Genomic DNA, 17,601 nt, shown 5'->3' with positions numbered 1-17,601 from the left:
GAATGCCCTTTTGCTTTAGGATCCGGAATTCAACCGCCATGCCGTCCAACGCAGCCGCGGTAAGTCTTGGAACAGACAGGGCCCCTGCTGTAGCAGATCCTGTCTGAGCGGTAGAGGCCATGGGTCCTCTGATATTATTTCTTGAAGTTCTGGGTACCAAGCTCTTCTTGGCCCATCCGGAACCACGAGTATCGTTCTTACTCCTCGTTTTCTTATTATTCTCAGTACCTTTGGTATGAGAGGCAGAGGAGGGAATACATAAACCGACTGGTACACCCACGGTGTCACTAGAGCGTCCACAGCTATTGCCTGAGGGTCCCTTGACCTGGCGCAATATCTAGTTTTTTGTTTAGGCGGGACGCCATCATGTCCACCTGTGGCCTTTCCCAACGGTTTACCAACAGTTGCAAGACTTCTGGATGAAGTCCCTACTCTCCCGGGTGTCGGTCGTGTCTGCTGAGGAAGTCTGCTTCCCAGTTGTCCGCTCCCGGAATGAACACTGCTGACAGTGCTAAGACGTGATTTTCCGCCCATCGGAGAATCCTTGTGGCTTCTGCCATCGCCATCCTGCTTCTTGTGCCGCCCTGTCGGTTTACATGGGCGATTGCCGTGATGTTGTCTGATTGGATCAGTACCGGCTGGTTTTGAAGCAGAGGCCTTGCCAGACTTAGGGCATTGTAAATGGCCCTCAGTTCCAGAATATTTATGTGTAGGGACGACTCCTGACTTGACCAAAGTCCTTGGAAATTTCTTCCCTGTGTGACTGCCCCCCAGCCTCGAAGGCTGGCATCCGTGGTTACCAGGACCCAGTCCTGTATGCCGAATCTGCGGCCCTCTTGAAGATGAGCACTCTGCAGCCACCACAGTAGAGATACCCTGGTCCTTGGAGACAGGGTTATCAGCCGATGCATCTGAAGATGCGATTCCGACCACTTGTCCAAGAGGTCCCACTGAAAGGTTCTTGCATGGAACCTGCCGAATGGAATTTTGCTTCGTAAGAAGCTACCATTTTTCCCAGGACTCGTGTGCAGTGATGCACCGATACCTGTTTTGGTTTCAGGAGGTCTCTGACTAGAGATGACAGCTCCTTGGCTTTCTCCTGCGGGAGAAACACTTTTTTCTGTTCTGTGTCCAGAACCATCCCCAGGAACAGCAGGCGTGTGGTAGGAACCAGCTGTGACTTTGGAATGTATAGAATCCATCCGTGCTGTTGTAGCACTTCCCGAGATAGTGCTACTCCGACCAACAACTGCTCCATGGACCTCGCCTTTATAAGGAGATCGTCCAAGTACGGGATAATTAAAAACTCCCTTTTTTCGAAGGAGTATCATCATTTCTGCCATTCCTTGGTAAAGACCCTCGGTGCCGTGGACAGTCCAAACGGCAGTGTTTGGAATTGGTAATGGCAATCCTGTACCACAAATCTGAGGTACTCCTGGTGAGGATGGTAAATGGGGACATGTAGGTAAGCATCCTTGATGTCCAGGGATACCATGTAATCCCCCTCCTCCAGGCTTGCAATAACCGCCCTGAGCGATTCCATCTTGAACTTGAATTTTTTTATGTATGTGTTCAAGGACTTCAAATTTAAAATGGGTCTCACCGAACCGTCCGGTTTCGGTACCACAAACAGTGTGGAATAGTAACCCCGTCCTTGTTGAAGTAGGGGCACCTTGACTATCACCTGCTGGGAATACAGCTTGTGAATTGCCTCTAGCACAGCCTCCCTGCCTGAGGGAGTTGTCGGCAAGGCAGATTTGAGGAAACGGCGGGGGGGGAGACGCCTCGAATTCCAGCCTGTACCCCTGAGATACTACTTGAAGGATCCAGGGATCCACCTGTGAGCGAGCCCACTGATCGCTGAAATTTTTGAGGCGGCCCCCCACCGTACCTGGCTACGCCTGTGGAGCCCCCGCGTCATGCGGTGGACTCAGAGGAAGCGGGGGAAGAATTTTGATTCTGGGAACTGGCTGACTGGTGCAGCTTTTTCCCTCTTCCCTCGTCTCTGTGCAGAAAGGAAGCGCCTTTGACCCGCTTGCTTTTCTGAAGCCGAAAGGACTGTACCTGATAATACAGTGCTTTCTTAGGCTGTGAGGAAACCTGAGGTAAAAATCTTCCTTCCCAGCTGTTGCTGTGGATACGAGGTCCCAGAGACCATCCCCAAACAATTCCTCACCCTTATAAGGCTCTATGTGCCTTTTAAAGTCAGCATCACCTGTCCAGTGTCGGGTCTCTAATACCCTCCTGACAGAATGGACATTGCATTAATTCTGGATGCCAGCCGGCAAAATATCCCTCTGTGCATCCCTCATATATAAGACGACGACTTATGTTCGCAAAATAGTATCCCTGTTTGACAGGGTTACAGACCACGCTGCAGCAGCACTATCTGCAGGTCTCAGTCTAGTACCTGAGTGTGTAAATACAGACTTCAGGATAGCCTCCTGCTTTTTATCAGCAGGTACCTTCAAAGTGGCCGTATCCTAAGACGGCAGTGCCACCTTTTTTGACAAACGTGTGAGCGCCTTATCCACCCTAGGGGATATCTCCCAGCGTAACTTATCCTCTGGCGGGAAAAGGTACGCCATCAGTAACTTTTTAGAAATTACCAGTTTCTTATCGGGGGAACCCACGCTTTTTCACACTTCATTCACTCATTTGATGGGGGAACAAAACACTGCCTGCTTTTTCTCCCCAAACATAAAACCCTTTTTCTCTATCGTCCTAAGTGGATGCTGGGGTTCCTGAAAGGACCATGGGGAATAGCGGCTCCGCAGGAGACAGGGCACAAAAGTAAAGCTTTTACAGGTCAGGTGGTGTGTACTGGCTCCTCCCCCTATGACCCTCCTCCAGACTCCAGTTAGATTTTTGTGCCCGGCCGAGAAGGGTGCAATTCTAGGTGGCTCTCATAAAGAGCTGCTTAGAGAGTTTAGCTTAGGTTTTTTATTTTACAGTGATTCCTGCTGGCAACAGGATCACTGCAACGAGGGACAGAGGGGAGAAGAAGTGAACTCACCTGCGTGCAGGATGGATTGGCTTCTTGGCTACTGGACATGAAGCTCCAGAGGGACGATCACAGGTACAGCCTGGATGGTCACCGGAGCCACGCCGCCGGCCCCCTCACAGATGCTGAAGCAAGAAGAGGTCCAGAATCGGCGGCTGAAGACTCCTGCAGTCTTCTTAAGGTAGCGCACAGCACTGCAGCTGTGCGCCATTTTCCTCTCAGCACACTTCACACGGCAGTCACTGAGGGTGCAGGGCGCTGGGGGGGGGGCGCCCTGGGAGGCAAATGAAAACCTTTAAAAAGGCTAAAAATACCTCACATATAGCCCCAGAGGCTATATGGAGATATTTACCCCTGCCTAAATGTACTAAATAGCGGGAGACGAGCCCGCCGAAAAAGGGGCGGGGCCTATCTCCTCAGCACACGGCGCCATTTTCTGTCACAGCTCCGCTGGTCAGGAAGGCTCCCAGGTCTCTCCCCTGCACTGCACTACAGAAACAGGGTATAACAGAGAGGGGGGGCAAAATAAATGGCAATATATTAATATAAAAGCAGCTATAAGGGAGCACTTAATCATAAGGCTATCCCTGTCATATATAGCGCTTTTTGGTGTGTGCTGGCAGACTCTCCCTCTGTCTCCCCAAAGGGCTAGTGGGTCCTGTCTTCGTATAGAGCATTCCCTGTGTGTCTGCTGTGTGTCGGTACGTGTGTGTCGACATGTATGAGGACGTTATTGGTGTGGAGGCGGAGCAATTGCCAAATATGAGGATGTCACCTCCTAGGGGGTCGACACCAGAATGGATGCCTTTATTTGTGGAATTACGGGATAGCGTCAACTCGCTTAAGCAGTCGTTTGCCGACATGAGGCGGCCGGACACTCAATTAGTGCCTGTCCAGGCGCCTCAAACACCGTCAGGGGCTGTAAAACGCCCCTTGCCTCAGTCGGTCGACACAGACCCAGACACAGGCACTGATTCCGGTGGTGAAGGTGACGAATCAACCGTATTTTCCAGTAGGGCCACACGTTATATGATTTTGGCAATAAAGGAGATGTTACATTTAGCTGATACTACAGGTACCACTAAACAGGGTATTATGTGGGGTGTGAAAAAACTACCAGTAGTTTTTACCGAATCAGAAGAATTAAATGACGTGTGTGATGAAGCGTGGGGTGCCCCGATAAAAAACTGCTAATTTCAAAGAAGTTATTGGCTTTATACCCTTTCCCGCCAGAGGTTAGGGAGCGCTGGGAAACACCTCCTAGGGTGGACAAAGCGCTAACACGCTTATCAAAACAAGTGGCGTTACCCTCTCCTGAGACGGCCACACTTAAAGATCCATCAGATAGGAGGATGGAAAATATCCAAAAAGGTATATACACACATGCAGGTGTTATACTACGACCAGCTATTGCGACTGCCTGGATGTGCAGTGCTGGGGTAGTTTGGTCAGAGTCCCTGATCGAAAATATTGATACCCTGGACAGGGACAATATTTTACTGTCGTTAGAACAAATAAAGGATGCATTTCTTTATATGCGTGATGCACAGAGAGATATCTGCACACTGGCATCACGGGTAAGTGCTATGTCCATTTCGGCCAGAAGAGCTTTATGGACACGACAGTGGACAGGCGATGCGTAGAGGAGTTATTTGGGGTCGGTCTATCGGATTTGGTGGCCACGGCTACGGCCGGGAAATCCACCTTTCTACCTCAAGTCACTCCCCAACAGAAAAAGGCACCGACCTTTCAACCGCAGCCCTTTCGTTCCTTTAAAAATAAGAGAGCAAAGGGCTATTCATATCTGCCACGAGGCAGAGGACGAGGGAAGAGACAGCAACAGGCAGCTCCTTCCCAGGAACAGAAGCCCTCCCCGGCTTCTACAAAAGCCTCAGCATGACGCTGGGGCTTCGCAAGCGGACTCGGGGGCGGTAGGCGGTCGTCTCAAGAATTACAGCGCGCAGTGGGCTCACTCGCAGGTAAATCCCTGGATCCTGCAGATAATATCTCAGGGGTACAGGTTGAAATTAGAGACAGAGCCACCTCGCCGTTTCCTGAAGTCTGCTTTACCAACGTCCCCCTCAGAAAGGGAGACGGTTTTGGAAGCCATTCACAAGCTGTATTCTCAGCAGGTGATAGTCAAGGTACCTCTTCTACAACAAGGGAAGGGGTATTATTCCACTCTTTTTGTGGTACCGAAGCCGGATGGCTCGGTAAGGCCTATTCTAAATCTGAAGTCCTTGAACCTGTACATAAAGAAGTTCAAGTTCAAGATGGAGTCACTCAGAGCAGTGATAGCGAACCTGGAAGAAGGGGACTTTATGGTATCCTTGGACATCAAGGATGCGTATCTCCACGTTCCAATTACCCCTCACACCAGGGGTACCTCAGGTTCGTTGTACAAAACTGTCACTATCAGTTTCAGACGCTGCCGTTTGGTTTGTCCACGGCACCTCGGGTCTTTACAAAGGTAATGGCCGAGATAATATTTCTTCTTCGAAGAAAAGGCGTATTAATTATCCCATACTTGGACGATCTCCTAATAAGGGCAAGGTCCAGAGAACAGCTAGAGATGGGTTTAGCACTATCTCAAGAGGTGCTAAAGCAGCACGGATGGATTCTGAATATTCCAAAATCCCAATTAATGCCGACAACTCGTCTGCTGTTCCTGGGGATGATTCTGGACACAGTTCAGAAAAAGGTTTTTCTTCCCGAAGAAAAAGCCAAGGAGTTATCTGACCTGGTCAGGAACCTCCTAAAACCAGGAAAGGTGTCTGTACATCAATGCACAAGAGTCCTGGGAAAAAATGGTAGCTTCTTACGAAGCAATCCCTTTCGGCAGATTCCATGCAAAGGGATCTGTTGGACAAATGGTCAGGGTCGCATCTTCAGATGCACCTGCGGATAACCCTGTCGCCGAGGACAAGGGTATCCCTTCTGTGGTGGTTGCAGGAGGCTCATCTATTGGAGGGCCGCAGATTCGGCATGCAGGATTGGATCCTGGTGACCACGGATGCCAGCCTGAGAGGCTGGGGAGCAGTCACACAGGGAAGAAATTTCCAGGGAGTGTGGTCGAGCCTGAAAAAGTCTCTTCACATAAGCATTCTGGAACTAAGAGCAATCTACAATGCTCTAAGCCAGGCGGAACCTCTGCTTCAAGGAAGACCGGTGTTGATCCAGTCGGACAACATCACGGCAGTCGCCCATGTAAACAGACAGGGCGGCACAAGAAGCAGGAGGGCAATGGCAGAAGCTGCCAGGATCCTTCGCTGGGCGGAGAATCACGTGATAGCACTGTCAGCAGTATTCATCCCGGGCGTGGACAACTGGGAAGCAGACTTCCTCAGCAGACACGACCTTCACCCGGGAGAGTGGGGACTTCATCCAGAAGTTTTCCACATGCTATTAAACCGTTGGGTAAAACCAATGGTGGACATGATGGCGTCTCGCCTCAACAAAACACTGGACAGGTATTGCGCCAGGTCAAGAGATCCGCAGGCAATAGCTGTGGACGCGCTGGTAACACCTTGGGTGTACCAGTCGGTATATGTGTTTCCTCCTCTGCCTCTCATACCAAAGGTATTGAGGATTATACGGCAAAGAGGAGTAAGACTAGTGGCTCCGGATTGGCCAAGAAGGACTTGGTACCCGGAACTTCAAGAGATGGTCACGGACGATCCGTGGCCTCTACTTCTGAGAAGGGACCTGCTTCAGCAGGGTCCTTGTCTTTTTCAAGACTTACCGCGGCTGCGTTTGACGGCATGGCGTTTGAATGCCAGATCCTAAAAGGAAAAGGCATTCCAGAAGAAGTCATTCCTACCTTGATAAAGGCAAGGAAGGAAGTCACCGCGAAGCATTATCGCCGTATTTGGCGAAAATATGTTGCGTGGTGCGAGCAGCGGAGTGCTCCGATGGAGGAATTTCAACTGGGTCGTTTTCCTACATTTCCTGCAATCAGGATTGTCTATGGGTCTCAAATTGGGATCTATTAAGGTTCAAATTTCGGCCCTATCAATATTCTTCCAAAAAGAATTGGCCTCAGTCCCTGAGGTCCAGATTTTTATCAAAGGAGTACTGCATATACAGCCTCCTGTGGTGCCTAAGGTGGCACCGTGGGATCTAAATGTAGTTTTAGATTTCCTCAAATCCAATTGGTTTGAACCACTAAAGAATGTGGATTTGAAATATCTCACATGGAAAGTGACTATGTTACTGGCCCTGGCTTCGGCCGGGAGAGTATCTGAACTGGCGGTTTTGTTTTATAAAAGCCCTTATTTAATTTTCCATTCGACATAGGGCAGAGCTGCGGACGCGTCCGCATTTTCTCCCTAAGGTGGTATCAGCGTTTCACCTGAACCAGCCTATTGTAGTGCCTGCGGCTACAGACGACTTGAAGGACTCCAAGTTGTTGGACGTTGTCAGAGCCTTAAAAATATACATTTAAAGGACGGCTGGAGTCAGAAAATCTGACTCGCTGTTTATACTGTATGCACCCAACAAGTTGGGTGCACCTGCTTCTAAGCAGTCGATTGCTCGTTGGATTTGTAACAAAATTCAACTTGTACATTCTGTGGCAGGCCTGCCACAGCCTAAATCTGTTAAGGCCCATTCCGCAAGGAAGGTGGGCTCATCTTGGGCGGCTGCCCGAGGGGTCTCGGCATTACAACTCTGCCGAGCAGCTACGTGGTCAGGGGAGAACACGTTTGTAAATTTTTACAAATTTGATACCCTGGCAAAGGAGGACCTGGAGTTCTCTCATTCGGTGCTGCAGAGTCATCCGCACTCTCCCGCCCGTTTGGGAGCTTTGGTATAATCCCCATGGTCCTTTCAGGAACCCCAGCATCCACTTAGGACGATAGAGAAAATAAGAATTTACTTACCGATAATTCTATTTCTCGGAGTCCGTAGTGGATGCTGGGCGCCCATCCCAAGTGCGGATTATCTGCAATACTTGTACATAGTTATTGTTAACTAATTCGGGTTATTGTTTAGGAAGCCATCTTTCAGAGGCTCCTCTGTTATCATACTGTTAACTGGGTTTAGATCACAAGTTGTACGGTGTGATTGGTGTGGCTGGTATGAGTCTTACCCGGGATTCAAAATCCTCCCTTATTGTGTACGCTCGTCCGGGCACAGTACCTAACTGGAGTCTGGAGGAGGGTCATAGGGGGAGGAGCCAGTACACACCACCTGACCTGTAAAAGCTTTACTTTTGTGCCCTGTCTCCTGCGGAGCCGCTATTCCCCATGGTCCTTTCAGGAACCCCAGCATCCACTACGGACTCCGAGAAATAGAATTATCGGTAAGTAAATTCTTATTTTTAGTGGTACTTGGGTTAATGTCAGAAATGTGTAACACATTTTTTATTGCCGGGATCATGTAACGGATGTTCCTAGTGGATTGTGTATATGTCTCAACCTCGTCGACACTGGAGTCAGACTCCGTATCGACATCTGTGTCTGCCATCTGAGGGAGCGGGCGTTTTTGAGCCCCTGATGGCCTTTGAGACGCCTGGGCAGGCGCGGGCTGAGAAGCCGGCTGTCCCATAGCTGTTACGTCATCCAGCCTTTTATGTAAGGAGCTGACACTGTCGGTTAATACCTTTCACCTATCCATCCACTCTGGTGTTGGCCCACAGGGGGCGACATCCCATTTATCGGCATCTGCTCCGCCTCCACATAAGCCTCCTCATCAAACATGTCGACACAGCCGTACCGACACACCGCACACACACAGGGAATGCTCTGACTGAGGACAGGACCCCACACAGCCCTTTGGGGAGACAGAGAGAGAGTATGCCAGCACACACCAGAGCGCTATATAATGTAGGGATAAACACTATCACTGAGTGAATTTTCCCCAATAGCTGCTTGTATAAACAATATTGCGCCTAAATTTAGTTCCCCCCCTCTCTTTTTAACCCTTTGAGCCTGAAAACTACAGGGGAGAGCCTGGGGAGCTGTCTTCCAGCTACACTGTGAAGAGAAAATGGCGCCAGTGTGCCGAGGGAGATAGCTCCGCCCCTTTTTCGCGGACTTTTCTCCCGCTTTTTTATGGATTCTGGCAGGGGTAATTATCACATATATAGCCTCTGGGGCTATATATTGTGATTATTTTGCCAGCCAAGGTGTTTTTATTGCTGCTCAGGGCGCCCCCCCCAGCGCCCTGCACCCTCAGTGACCGGAGTGTGAGGTGTGTATGAGGAGCAATGTCGCACAGCTGCAGTGCTGTGCGCTACCTTGGTGAAGACTGAAGTCTTCTGCCGCCGATTTTCCGTACCATCTTCATGCTTCTGGCTCTGTAAGGGGGACGGCGGCGCGGCTCCGGGAACGAACACCAAGGACGGGTCCTGCGGTCGATCCCTCTGGAGCTAATGGTGTCCAGTAGCCTAAGAAGCCCAAGCTAGCTGCAAGCAGGTAGGTTCGCTTCTTCTCCCCTTAGTCCCTCGTTGCAGTGAGCCTGTTGCCAGCAGGTCTCACTGTAAAATAAAAAACCTAACATATACTTTCTTTCTAGGAGCTCAGGAGAGCCCCTAGTGTGCATCCAGCTCGGCCGGGCACAGAAATCTAACTGAGGTCTGGAGGAGGGGCATAGAGGGAGGAGCCAGTGCACACCAGATAGTACCTAATCTTTCTTTTAGAGTTCCCAGTCTCCTGCGGAGCCCGTCTATTCCCCATGGTCCTTACGGAGTTCCCAGCATCCACTAGGACGTCAGAGAAATACACTTCTACAAGTCATCTGTGCTCCTGTCGCTATTGTCCCCCTTATTTGTCCCTTCTCTCCCACTCCTACAAGATTATTCCTGTGCGGTGCTTGTGTGCTTTCACAACTTCACCCCATCTGCTTCCCTACTCTCAACCCTACACACTCCCTCAAGACTAGGCTTCCCTAAAGAAACTATTCCATTATTTATCAACATCTTGCCTCTTCTATACCAGGTTTCTTAAGAATTATTTTAAGTCTTACAGGATTTGCCTAATCTTTTCAGTTGAGAACTATTCTGGGCTGTGCCCTCTTTACCATTGTGCCAGTTAGTAAATACAAGTTAATATGTATTGGTTTGGACGGTCATCACGTATTGTAATCTTACTAGTTGTATATTGCTGTGAAATGTGTTTGGCTTTTTGGCACTGTAGGGGCTGTGTTTTGTAACGCAGTAATCACATGATCAGAACACTTGTCTTACAAATACTGCTTACCATTTTTCTGTATGATGATGCTTATGTTATTGTGCCATAGATTAAAAGGGACATCATGCAGTACTATCTGGAGGCTGAAATGTGTATCTTCTTTTTCAAGTGGGGAATTATGGAGAGTAGAGGAGATCATATAACTAATTTATATCTAAGCTCATTAATTAAGCCATACTGATGGAATGGTAAATCTAATTAGCACTAGATCTGCTGGCTAGATGTGCGTTAGTCTAACTAGCATGTCACATTCAAATCTAACTGTATTGCTTCCTAATTACCTCTGTATATTCATGATACAGTAGCTAGAAGCTGGTTGTATGGGTGACTTTCCCACTTGAAGGTTTAATACATCTCCCAGTAGATTTTTACATCCCTGACACTAAATAAACAAAGAAAAGGTAGGAAATAGAACAGACAACACAAATCTCTGGGCACCCATTTGCTCAAAGCACGAGAATACAATTGCTGAAACACTGCATAGAACACACCACTCCATTGATGAAAAGTGATAATGATGGAACTACCCAGCACACTTTTGCAGACCTTGTGCATTTTATAGTCGTGTCATGCCCTGGTTTGATGTGTACATTTAGGTAACCCTAAACACCCTAAAAAATTGTGTTCCTGACTTGTTTAATTAATGCATCATAAAGATCAGAACAGTGGGGAAATTGGCTGACCATTGACTTGGTAGGCTATGACTCGCCTCTGGTCATGAGTTAATGATAAAATCAGAATCTTGATTCCTTCAAATTATACTTTAGTCCAGCCACTTTACTAGATCTAATGCTCTACACTTTACTAGATCTAATGCTCTACACTTTACTAGATCTAATGCTCTACACTTTACTAGATCTAATGCTCTACACTTTACTAGATCTAATGCTCTACACTTTACTAGATTTAATGCTCTACACTTTACTAGATCTAATGCTCTACACTTTACTAGATCTAATGCTCTACACTTTACTAGATCTAATGCTCTACACTTTACTAGATCTAATGCTCTACACTTTACTTGATCTAATGCTCTACACTTTACTAGATTTAATGCTCTACACTTTACTAGATTTAATGCTCTACACTTTACTAGATCTAATGCTCTACACTTTACTAGATCTAATGCTCTACACTTTACTAGATTTAATACTCTACACTTTAGTCCAGCCACTTTACTAGATCTAATGCTCTGCACTTTAACTTTACTAGATCTAATGCTCTACACTTTACTAGATTTAATGCTCTACACTTTACTAGATCTAATGCTCTACACTTTACTAGATCTAATGCTCTACACTTTACTAGATCTAATGCTCTACACTTTACTAGATTTAATGCTCTACACTTTAGTCCAGCCACTTTACTAGACCTAATGCTCTGCACTTTAGTCCAGCCACTTTACTAGATCTAATGCTCTACACTTTACTAGATTTAATGCTCTACACTTTACTAGATTTAATGCTCTACACTTTACTAGATCTAATGCTCTACACTTTACTAGATCTAATGCTCTACACTTTACTAGATTTAATACTCTACACTTTAGTCCAGCCACTTTACTAGATCTAATGCTCTACACTTTAGTCAAGCCACTTTACTAGATCTAATGCTCTACACTTAACTAGATTTAATGCTCTACACTTTAGTCCAGCCACTTTACTAGACCTAATGCTCTGCACTTTAGTCCAGCCACTTTACTAGATCTAATGCTCTACACTTTACTAGATTTAATGCTCTACACTTTAGTCCAGCCACTTTACTAGATCTAATGCTCTACACTTTACTAGATTTAATGCTCTACATTTTAGTCCAGCCACTTTACTAGATCTAATGCTCTACACTTTTTAGTCCAGCCACTTTACTAGATCTAATGCTCTACACTTTAGTCCAGTCACTTTACTAGATCTAATGCTCTGCACTTTACTAGATCTAATGCTCTACACCACAGGTTCTCAAACTCGGTCCTCAGGACCCCACACGGTGCATGTTTTGCAGGTCTCCTCACAGAATCACAAGTGAAATAATTAGCTCCACCTGCGGACCTTTTAAAATTTCTCAGTGAGTAATTAATACACCTGTGCACCTGCTGGGTTACCTGCAAAACATGCACTGTGTGGGGTCCTGAGGACCGAGTTTGAGAACCACTGCTCTACACTTTAGTCCAGCCACTTTACTATACTAAATATGAAATCCATAATATGTATCAAGTTTTAGAGAATGAACCAATGAAAGTTGTCCTCTTCTGTTGTATACATACGTAGTCACACACTGATTTCTGTGGCATTGACTATCTTGATGTTCACAGAGTGATGTTCCTGTGGATCTGCTGGATGTAGACAAGAATTCCGCTGTCGTGAGTTTCAGTGGCTGCAATAGTGAGGTGAGGAGATTGTTTCCAGGGTGTGGGGTGTTGTTGTTGTTGTTGTTGTTGTTGTTGTTTTTTCTTATCTGTGTATTCTAAATTGTTCACTTTATTGCACAGCCAAATGGGAACTTCCTTCTCGCTACATATCGCTGCCAGGCAAACAGCACCCGCCTAGAACTGAAGGTAATGTATGCAGAGTGCTTGGATAATAAATGCCCATTCTAATTTACTTGGTCTTTTTGTCTACAGGTCTCACAGCAACTACATTTAACGGTTGTTTTCCTACTGTTGACAATCACCAATGGCCATAGCTGTAGAAAAAAGAGAAAATACATTAGTGTTTGTTTTGTTACGAATTTTTATAAAGGTTTTGTACTAATCCTCTACTAAAGCTGTCTTAAGCTGGGTACACACTAGACGATATGTCGTTCGACCCGGTGGATCAGACAGACATATCGTGCACACCGGGTGGTGTGTACGCATTACTGCTCGCTGAGCTGCACGACAGACAGGACATCCCAGCAGCCGACAGCATGCAACTGAATGCGGCAAATGAGCGCTATATCTTGTGGTTGCGTGCTACATCGTTCAGTGTGTACGGACAACCCAATGTATCGTTCGTCCCATCGGCTGCGTTACGGGATCATCTAATGTGTACTCCGCATTAGAGTTAAGTAAAATCTCTAATATGAACATATCATATGCTGTAAATTGTTCCGTGTACTGGCTATTTAGGTGCTATGTAGCTATACGTAACGTTACAACAATAGAAATATTTTTTTTCCCTTTTTAACCCAATATCATTTTTGCCAAAATAATATCTATTCTCTTTAACTAATTTTTGTGACCTCTATAACACCAACTGGTCTATGTACATTCAGCTGGCTGTATAAATATAGTGCGCTGCATAATGATGTAGTATGCATCCTGCAGCAGTATCACTAAACCCCCTACAGTCAGGTAGCTGATCCCCCTCCCCCCACTAAAATCAGGTAGCCGGTACTCCCCCAAGCCCCCCCCCCCCCCCCCCCCTACAGTCAGGTAGCTGGTACCCCCCCCTACAGTCAGGATGCACTTACTTTGCTGGCGGTCGGGATCCCGACACCGGAATCCCGACCGGTGACAAGGCCGACAGCCGGAATCCCGGCTAACGGGCTATTCCCACTCGTTTGTGTTCATGACACCCACAGAGTGGGAACAGAACCTGTGGCGATCGCAGCGAGCCACTGAGCCCTCAGCGTGGCAAGCGCAGCCAGCCCGCATGGGGACTGTTTGTGCTTGCCCCGCTGCTGGCATACTGATGGCCGGCATCCCGACCATCGTATATCATACTGATCCTCTACAGTCAGGCAGCCAGTACCCCCTACAGTCAGGTAGAGTAACATGACAGCCATGCAGTGCTTTGCAAAGCAGTGAATCCCTAAAATAAAGGACAAGAGAGTGCTTCAGCTTTAAAAACATGACCTTGTGATAAAACCCTTAAGTATGACTACAGTATTTTTCTCCGCCAGAGTCCACAGGTTATCCACAGGATAACATTGGGATATGATGAAGCGACAGCGGATTTGTACCAATCGGTCAAAACTTTTCGGCCTCCCAGCATGCAACGGGCCCGTTCATATATCCCCGCCTCCTGGCTCAGGCAAATCAGTTTTTTGTTTGGTGTGGCAGGAGCCGGACCGTGGTCAGAGGGCTGCTGGTTTTTAGCAGCCCTAAACTTTCTTATTTTATTTTTATAGTCTTACTATTTTTTCTTGAGTGATCTTTCTAAACAGCGTCTTATACGTACCTTAGAAAGAGTTGCTCCAACAACTCTCCGTTGGGTCGCGACAACGCTTACCCACGAGTACAGTGCTGTTTCGGCGGGCGTCTGTGTCGGATATACTAACAGGTCCAGCAGACGTTACCAGGCTGTGGCTGGAGCACGGGTAGAAGGTAAGACATCGGTTCCGCTTAGAAGGTGAATACGGACACAGCAACACTGTTTTGGGAGGAGATTACCAAACAGTAGCTGTCGCGGCTGCCACCTCGGGTGCACCAGCGCTAGGCCTTAGGGATCAGAGGCTCCAGGAATAGTATGAGGCCGTGATCCCTAGGCTTGAAGTCAGCAGTGGGGAGTCAGACGCTCTCCTGGTCGCCCCTCCCCCCAGTTCATGACCAGTTTCCTCCGAGTCTCCTGCCATGAACTGTTTCCCGCTTCCGTCTCAGACGCTGTACACGAAGGGGACCCAGTCGCAGCATAGGCGGCTGTGTGACGGGTGCATCTGTTTTCACTGAGCGTCTGTGTTCACTATAGGTTCATGGAGCGGCAGTGTACACTAGTTGCGTCTGGATCCACTCAGCGTTCGCTAACGTATTGATCGGTCCTGGAAGCGAGGCGAGTCTCCCTGTATCCCACTCTACTGAGTACAAGTAATACAGCAATAAGTACCTTTTTGAGTACAAATAGTTAGATAAGTGCCTATTGCATATGAGTCTGTATACTATTACTGTTTCTTTCGCTATGGGTCTGAATACGGTAGATCTGTTTAAACATGATTCAGTAATATATTCTCCTACATACTTGAAATGTAGTTGTAGTTGATGATATGCTCATATTGCTTATTATTCTAATGTATAACATGTTACTGACTGCTAGTGTGATTGCTGACTTTACTATATTTCTCTTACGTCCTAGAGGATGCTGGGGACTCCGTAATGACCATGGGTATAGACGGGCTCTGCAGGAGACATGGGCACTCTAAGACTTTAGATGGGTGTGAACTGGCTCCTCCCTCTATGCCCCTCCTCCAGACCCCAGTTAGATCCTGTGCCCAGAGGAGACTGGATGCACTGCAGGAGGGCTCAACTGAGATCTCTCAAAAGACTTTTGTTAGGTTTTTTATTTTCAGGGAGCACTGCTGGCAACAGGCTCCCTACTTCATGGGACTGAGGGGAGAGAAGCAGACCCACTTTCCTGGACTGATGGGCTCTGCTTCTTAGGCTACTGGACACCATTAGCTCCAGAGGGTCGGAACACAGGTGTCGTCCTCGCTGTTCGTCCCGGAGCCGCGCCGCCGTCCTCCTCACAGAGCCGGAAGATAGAAGCCAGGTAAGTATATGAAGTAAGAAGACTTCAAAGGCGGCAGAAGACTTCAGATCTTCAGAGAGGTACCGCGCAGCGGTCGCGCTGCGCGCCATTGCTCCCACACACACACACATGGCACAGCAAGAGTGCAGGGCGCAGGGGGGGCGCCCTGGGCAGCAATAATGACCTCACATAAAACTGGCACCATTACCAGATACTGCGGAGGCGGTATGTTATAAAAACCCCGCCAGTATAAACAAATGAGCGGGACCGAAGCCCGCCGTCGAGGGGGCGGGGCTTGATCCTCCAGCACCAACCAGCGCCATTTTCTCCACAGAGAAGCTGCTCCCGGACTCTCCCCTGCTGAACAAGTAACGGGACAAAAAACGAGGGGGGGGGGGGCACATTTCTTTGGTGCAAATTATATATAAAAAGCGCTGTACAGGCTGGGACTTTGTTTCAGTATCTACTGGCGCTGGGTGTGTGCTGGCATACTCTCTCTCTGTCTCTCCAAAGGGCCTTATTGGGGGGCTGTCCCCATATTCCTATATCCCAGTGTGTGTGGGGCTGTCAGTACGTGTGTGTCGACATGTCTGAAGCGGAAGGCTCGTCTAGGAGGATGCAGAGCAGATGGTGGTGGTGTCTCCGTCGGCACAGCCGACACCTGATTGGTTGGATATGTGGAATGTTTTAAATGCTAATGTGACCTTATTACATAAGAGATTGGACAAAGCAGAGTCTAAGGAAAAAGCAGGGAGTCAATCCATGGCTTTGACTTCCCATAAACGTCCCTTTTCCCAGATAGCAGACACTGATACCGACACGGATTCCGACCCAAGTGTCGACTATGATGATGCAAGGTTGCACACAAGGGTGGCCAAGAGTATCCAATATATGGTTATTGCAATAAAAGATGTTTTGCATATCACAGAGGACCCCTCTGTCCCTGACACGAGGGTCTGCATGTTTAAGGAAAAGAAACCTGTAGTAACGTTTCCCCCATCTCATGAGCTGAACGCTTTATTTGAAAAGGCTTGGGAAACTCCAGACAAGAGACTGCAGGTTCCCAAATGAATTATTATGGCGTATCCTTTCCCCTCGCAGGACAGGTTACGGTGGGAATCCTCGCCCACGGTGGACAAGGCCTTGACGCGCTTGTCCAAAAAGGTTGCACTACCGTCCCCGGACACGGCAGCCCTCAAGGGTCCTGCGGATCGCAGACAGGAAACTACCTTAAAATCAATTTATATGACTACGGGTGCCCTGCTCAGGCCGGCAGTAGCGTCATCATGGGTGGGTAGCGCAATTGCAGCGTGGGCAGATACCTTGTCATCTGACATTGACACCCTCGATAAAGATAGTATTTTGTTGACCTTGGGTCACATTAAGGACGCAGCATTATATATGAGAGAGGCTGCGAGAGATATTGGGCTGTTGGGTTCAAGAGCCAATGCCATGGCAGTTTCTGATAGAAGGTCCCTGTGGGCCCGTCAATGGACAGGTGATGCTGATTCAAAGAGACATATGGAGGCTTTGCCTTACAAAGGTGACGTTTTATTTGGGGAGGGCCTCGCGGACCTGGTTTCCACGGCTACCGCGGGTAAGTCTTCTTTTTTGCCTTACGTTCCCCCACAGCAAAAGAAAACACCTCAATACCAGATGCAGTCCTTTCGGTCGCATAAGTTCAGAAAGGGTCGGGGCTCTTCCTTCCTCGCCAGAGGTAGAGGTAGAGGGAAAAGAACACCAGCTACGGCTAGTTCCCAGGAACAAAAGTCCTCCCTGGCCTCTACAAAATCCACCGCATGACGCTGGGACTCCTCCGAGGGAGTCTGCACCGGTGGGGGCCACGTCTTCGGCTCTTCAGCCAGGTTTGGGTTCAGTCGGATTTGGATCCTTGGGCGGTCGAAATTGTATCCCAAGGCTACAAACTGGAGTTCGAAGAGGTGCCTCCAGTCCACACCGATTTTTCAAA

At 48.0% G+C, this 17,601-nt stretch overlaps 1 protein-coding gene across 6 annotated transcripts in view; it reads left to right on the top strand.

The window, feature by feature from the left end:
* The window catches only part of BBS7 (Bardet-Biedl syndrome 7), a 190,452-nt gene that overhangs the window by 119,510 nt on the left and 53,341 nt on the right, over nt 1-17,601 (top strand). For all 6 annotated transcript variants that reach the window (XM_063920256.1, XM_063920253.1, XM_063920254.1 and 3 more), the window contains 2 exons: nt 12,503-12,577; nt 12,680-12,745. In XM_063920256.1, the coding sequence (XP_063776326.1) occupies nt 12,503-12,577; nt 12,680-12,745 (141 nt within the window). The remainder of the gene's footprint in view (nt 1-12,502; nt 12,578-12,679; nt 12,746-17,601) is intronic.

The sequence above is a fragment of the Pseudophryne corroboree genome, chromosome 1 (genome assembly GCF_028390025.1).
Source record: "Pseudophryne corroboree isolate aPseCor3 chromosome 1, aPseCor3.hap2, whole genome shotgun sequence".
In the NCBI taxonomy this organism is placed as follows: Eukaryota; Metazoa; Chordata; class Amphibia; order Anura; family Myobatrachidae; genus Pseudophryne; species Pseudophryne corroboree.
This window is presented reverse-complemented; position numbering and strand designations above follow the sequence as displayed.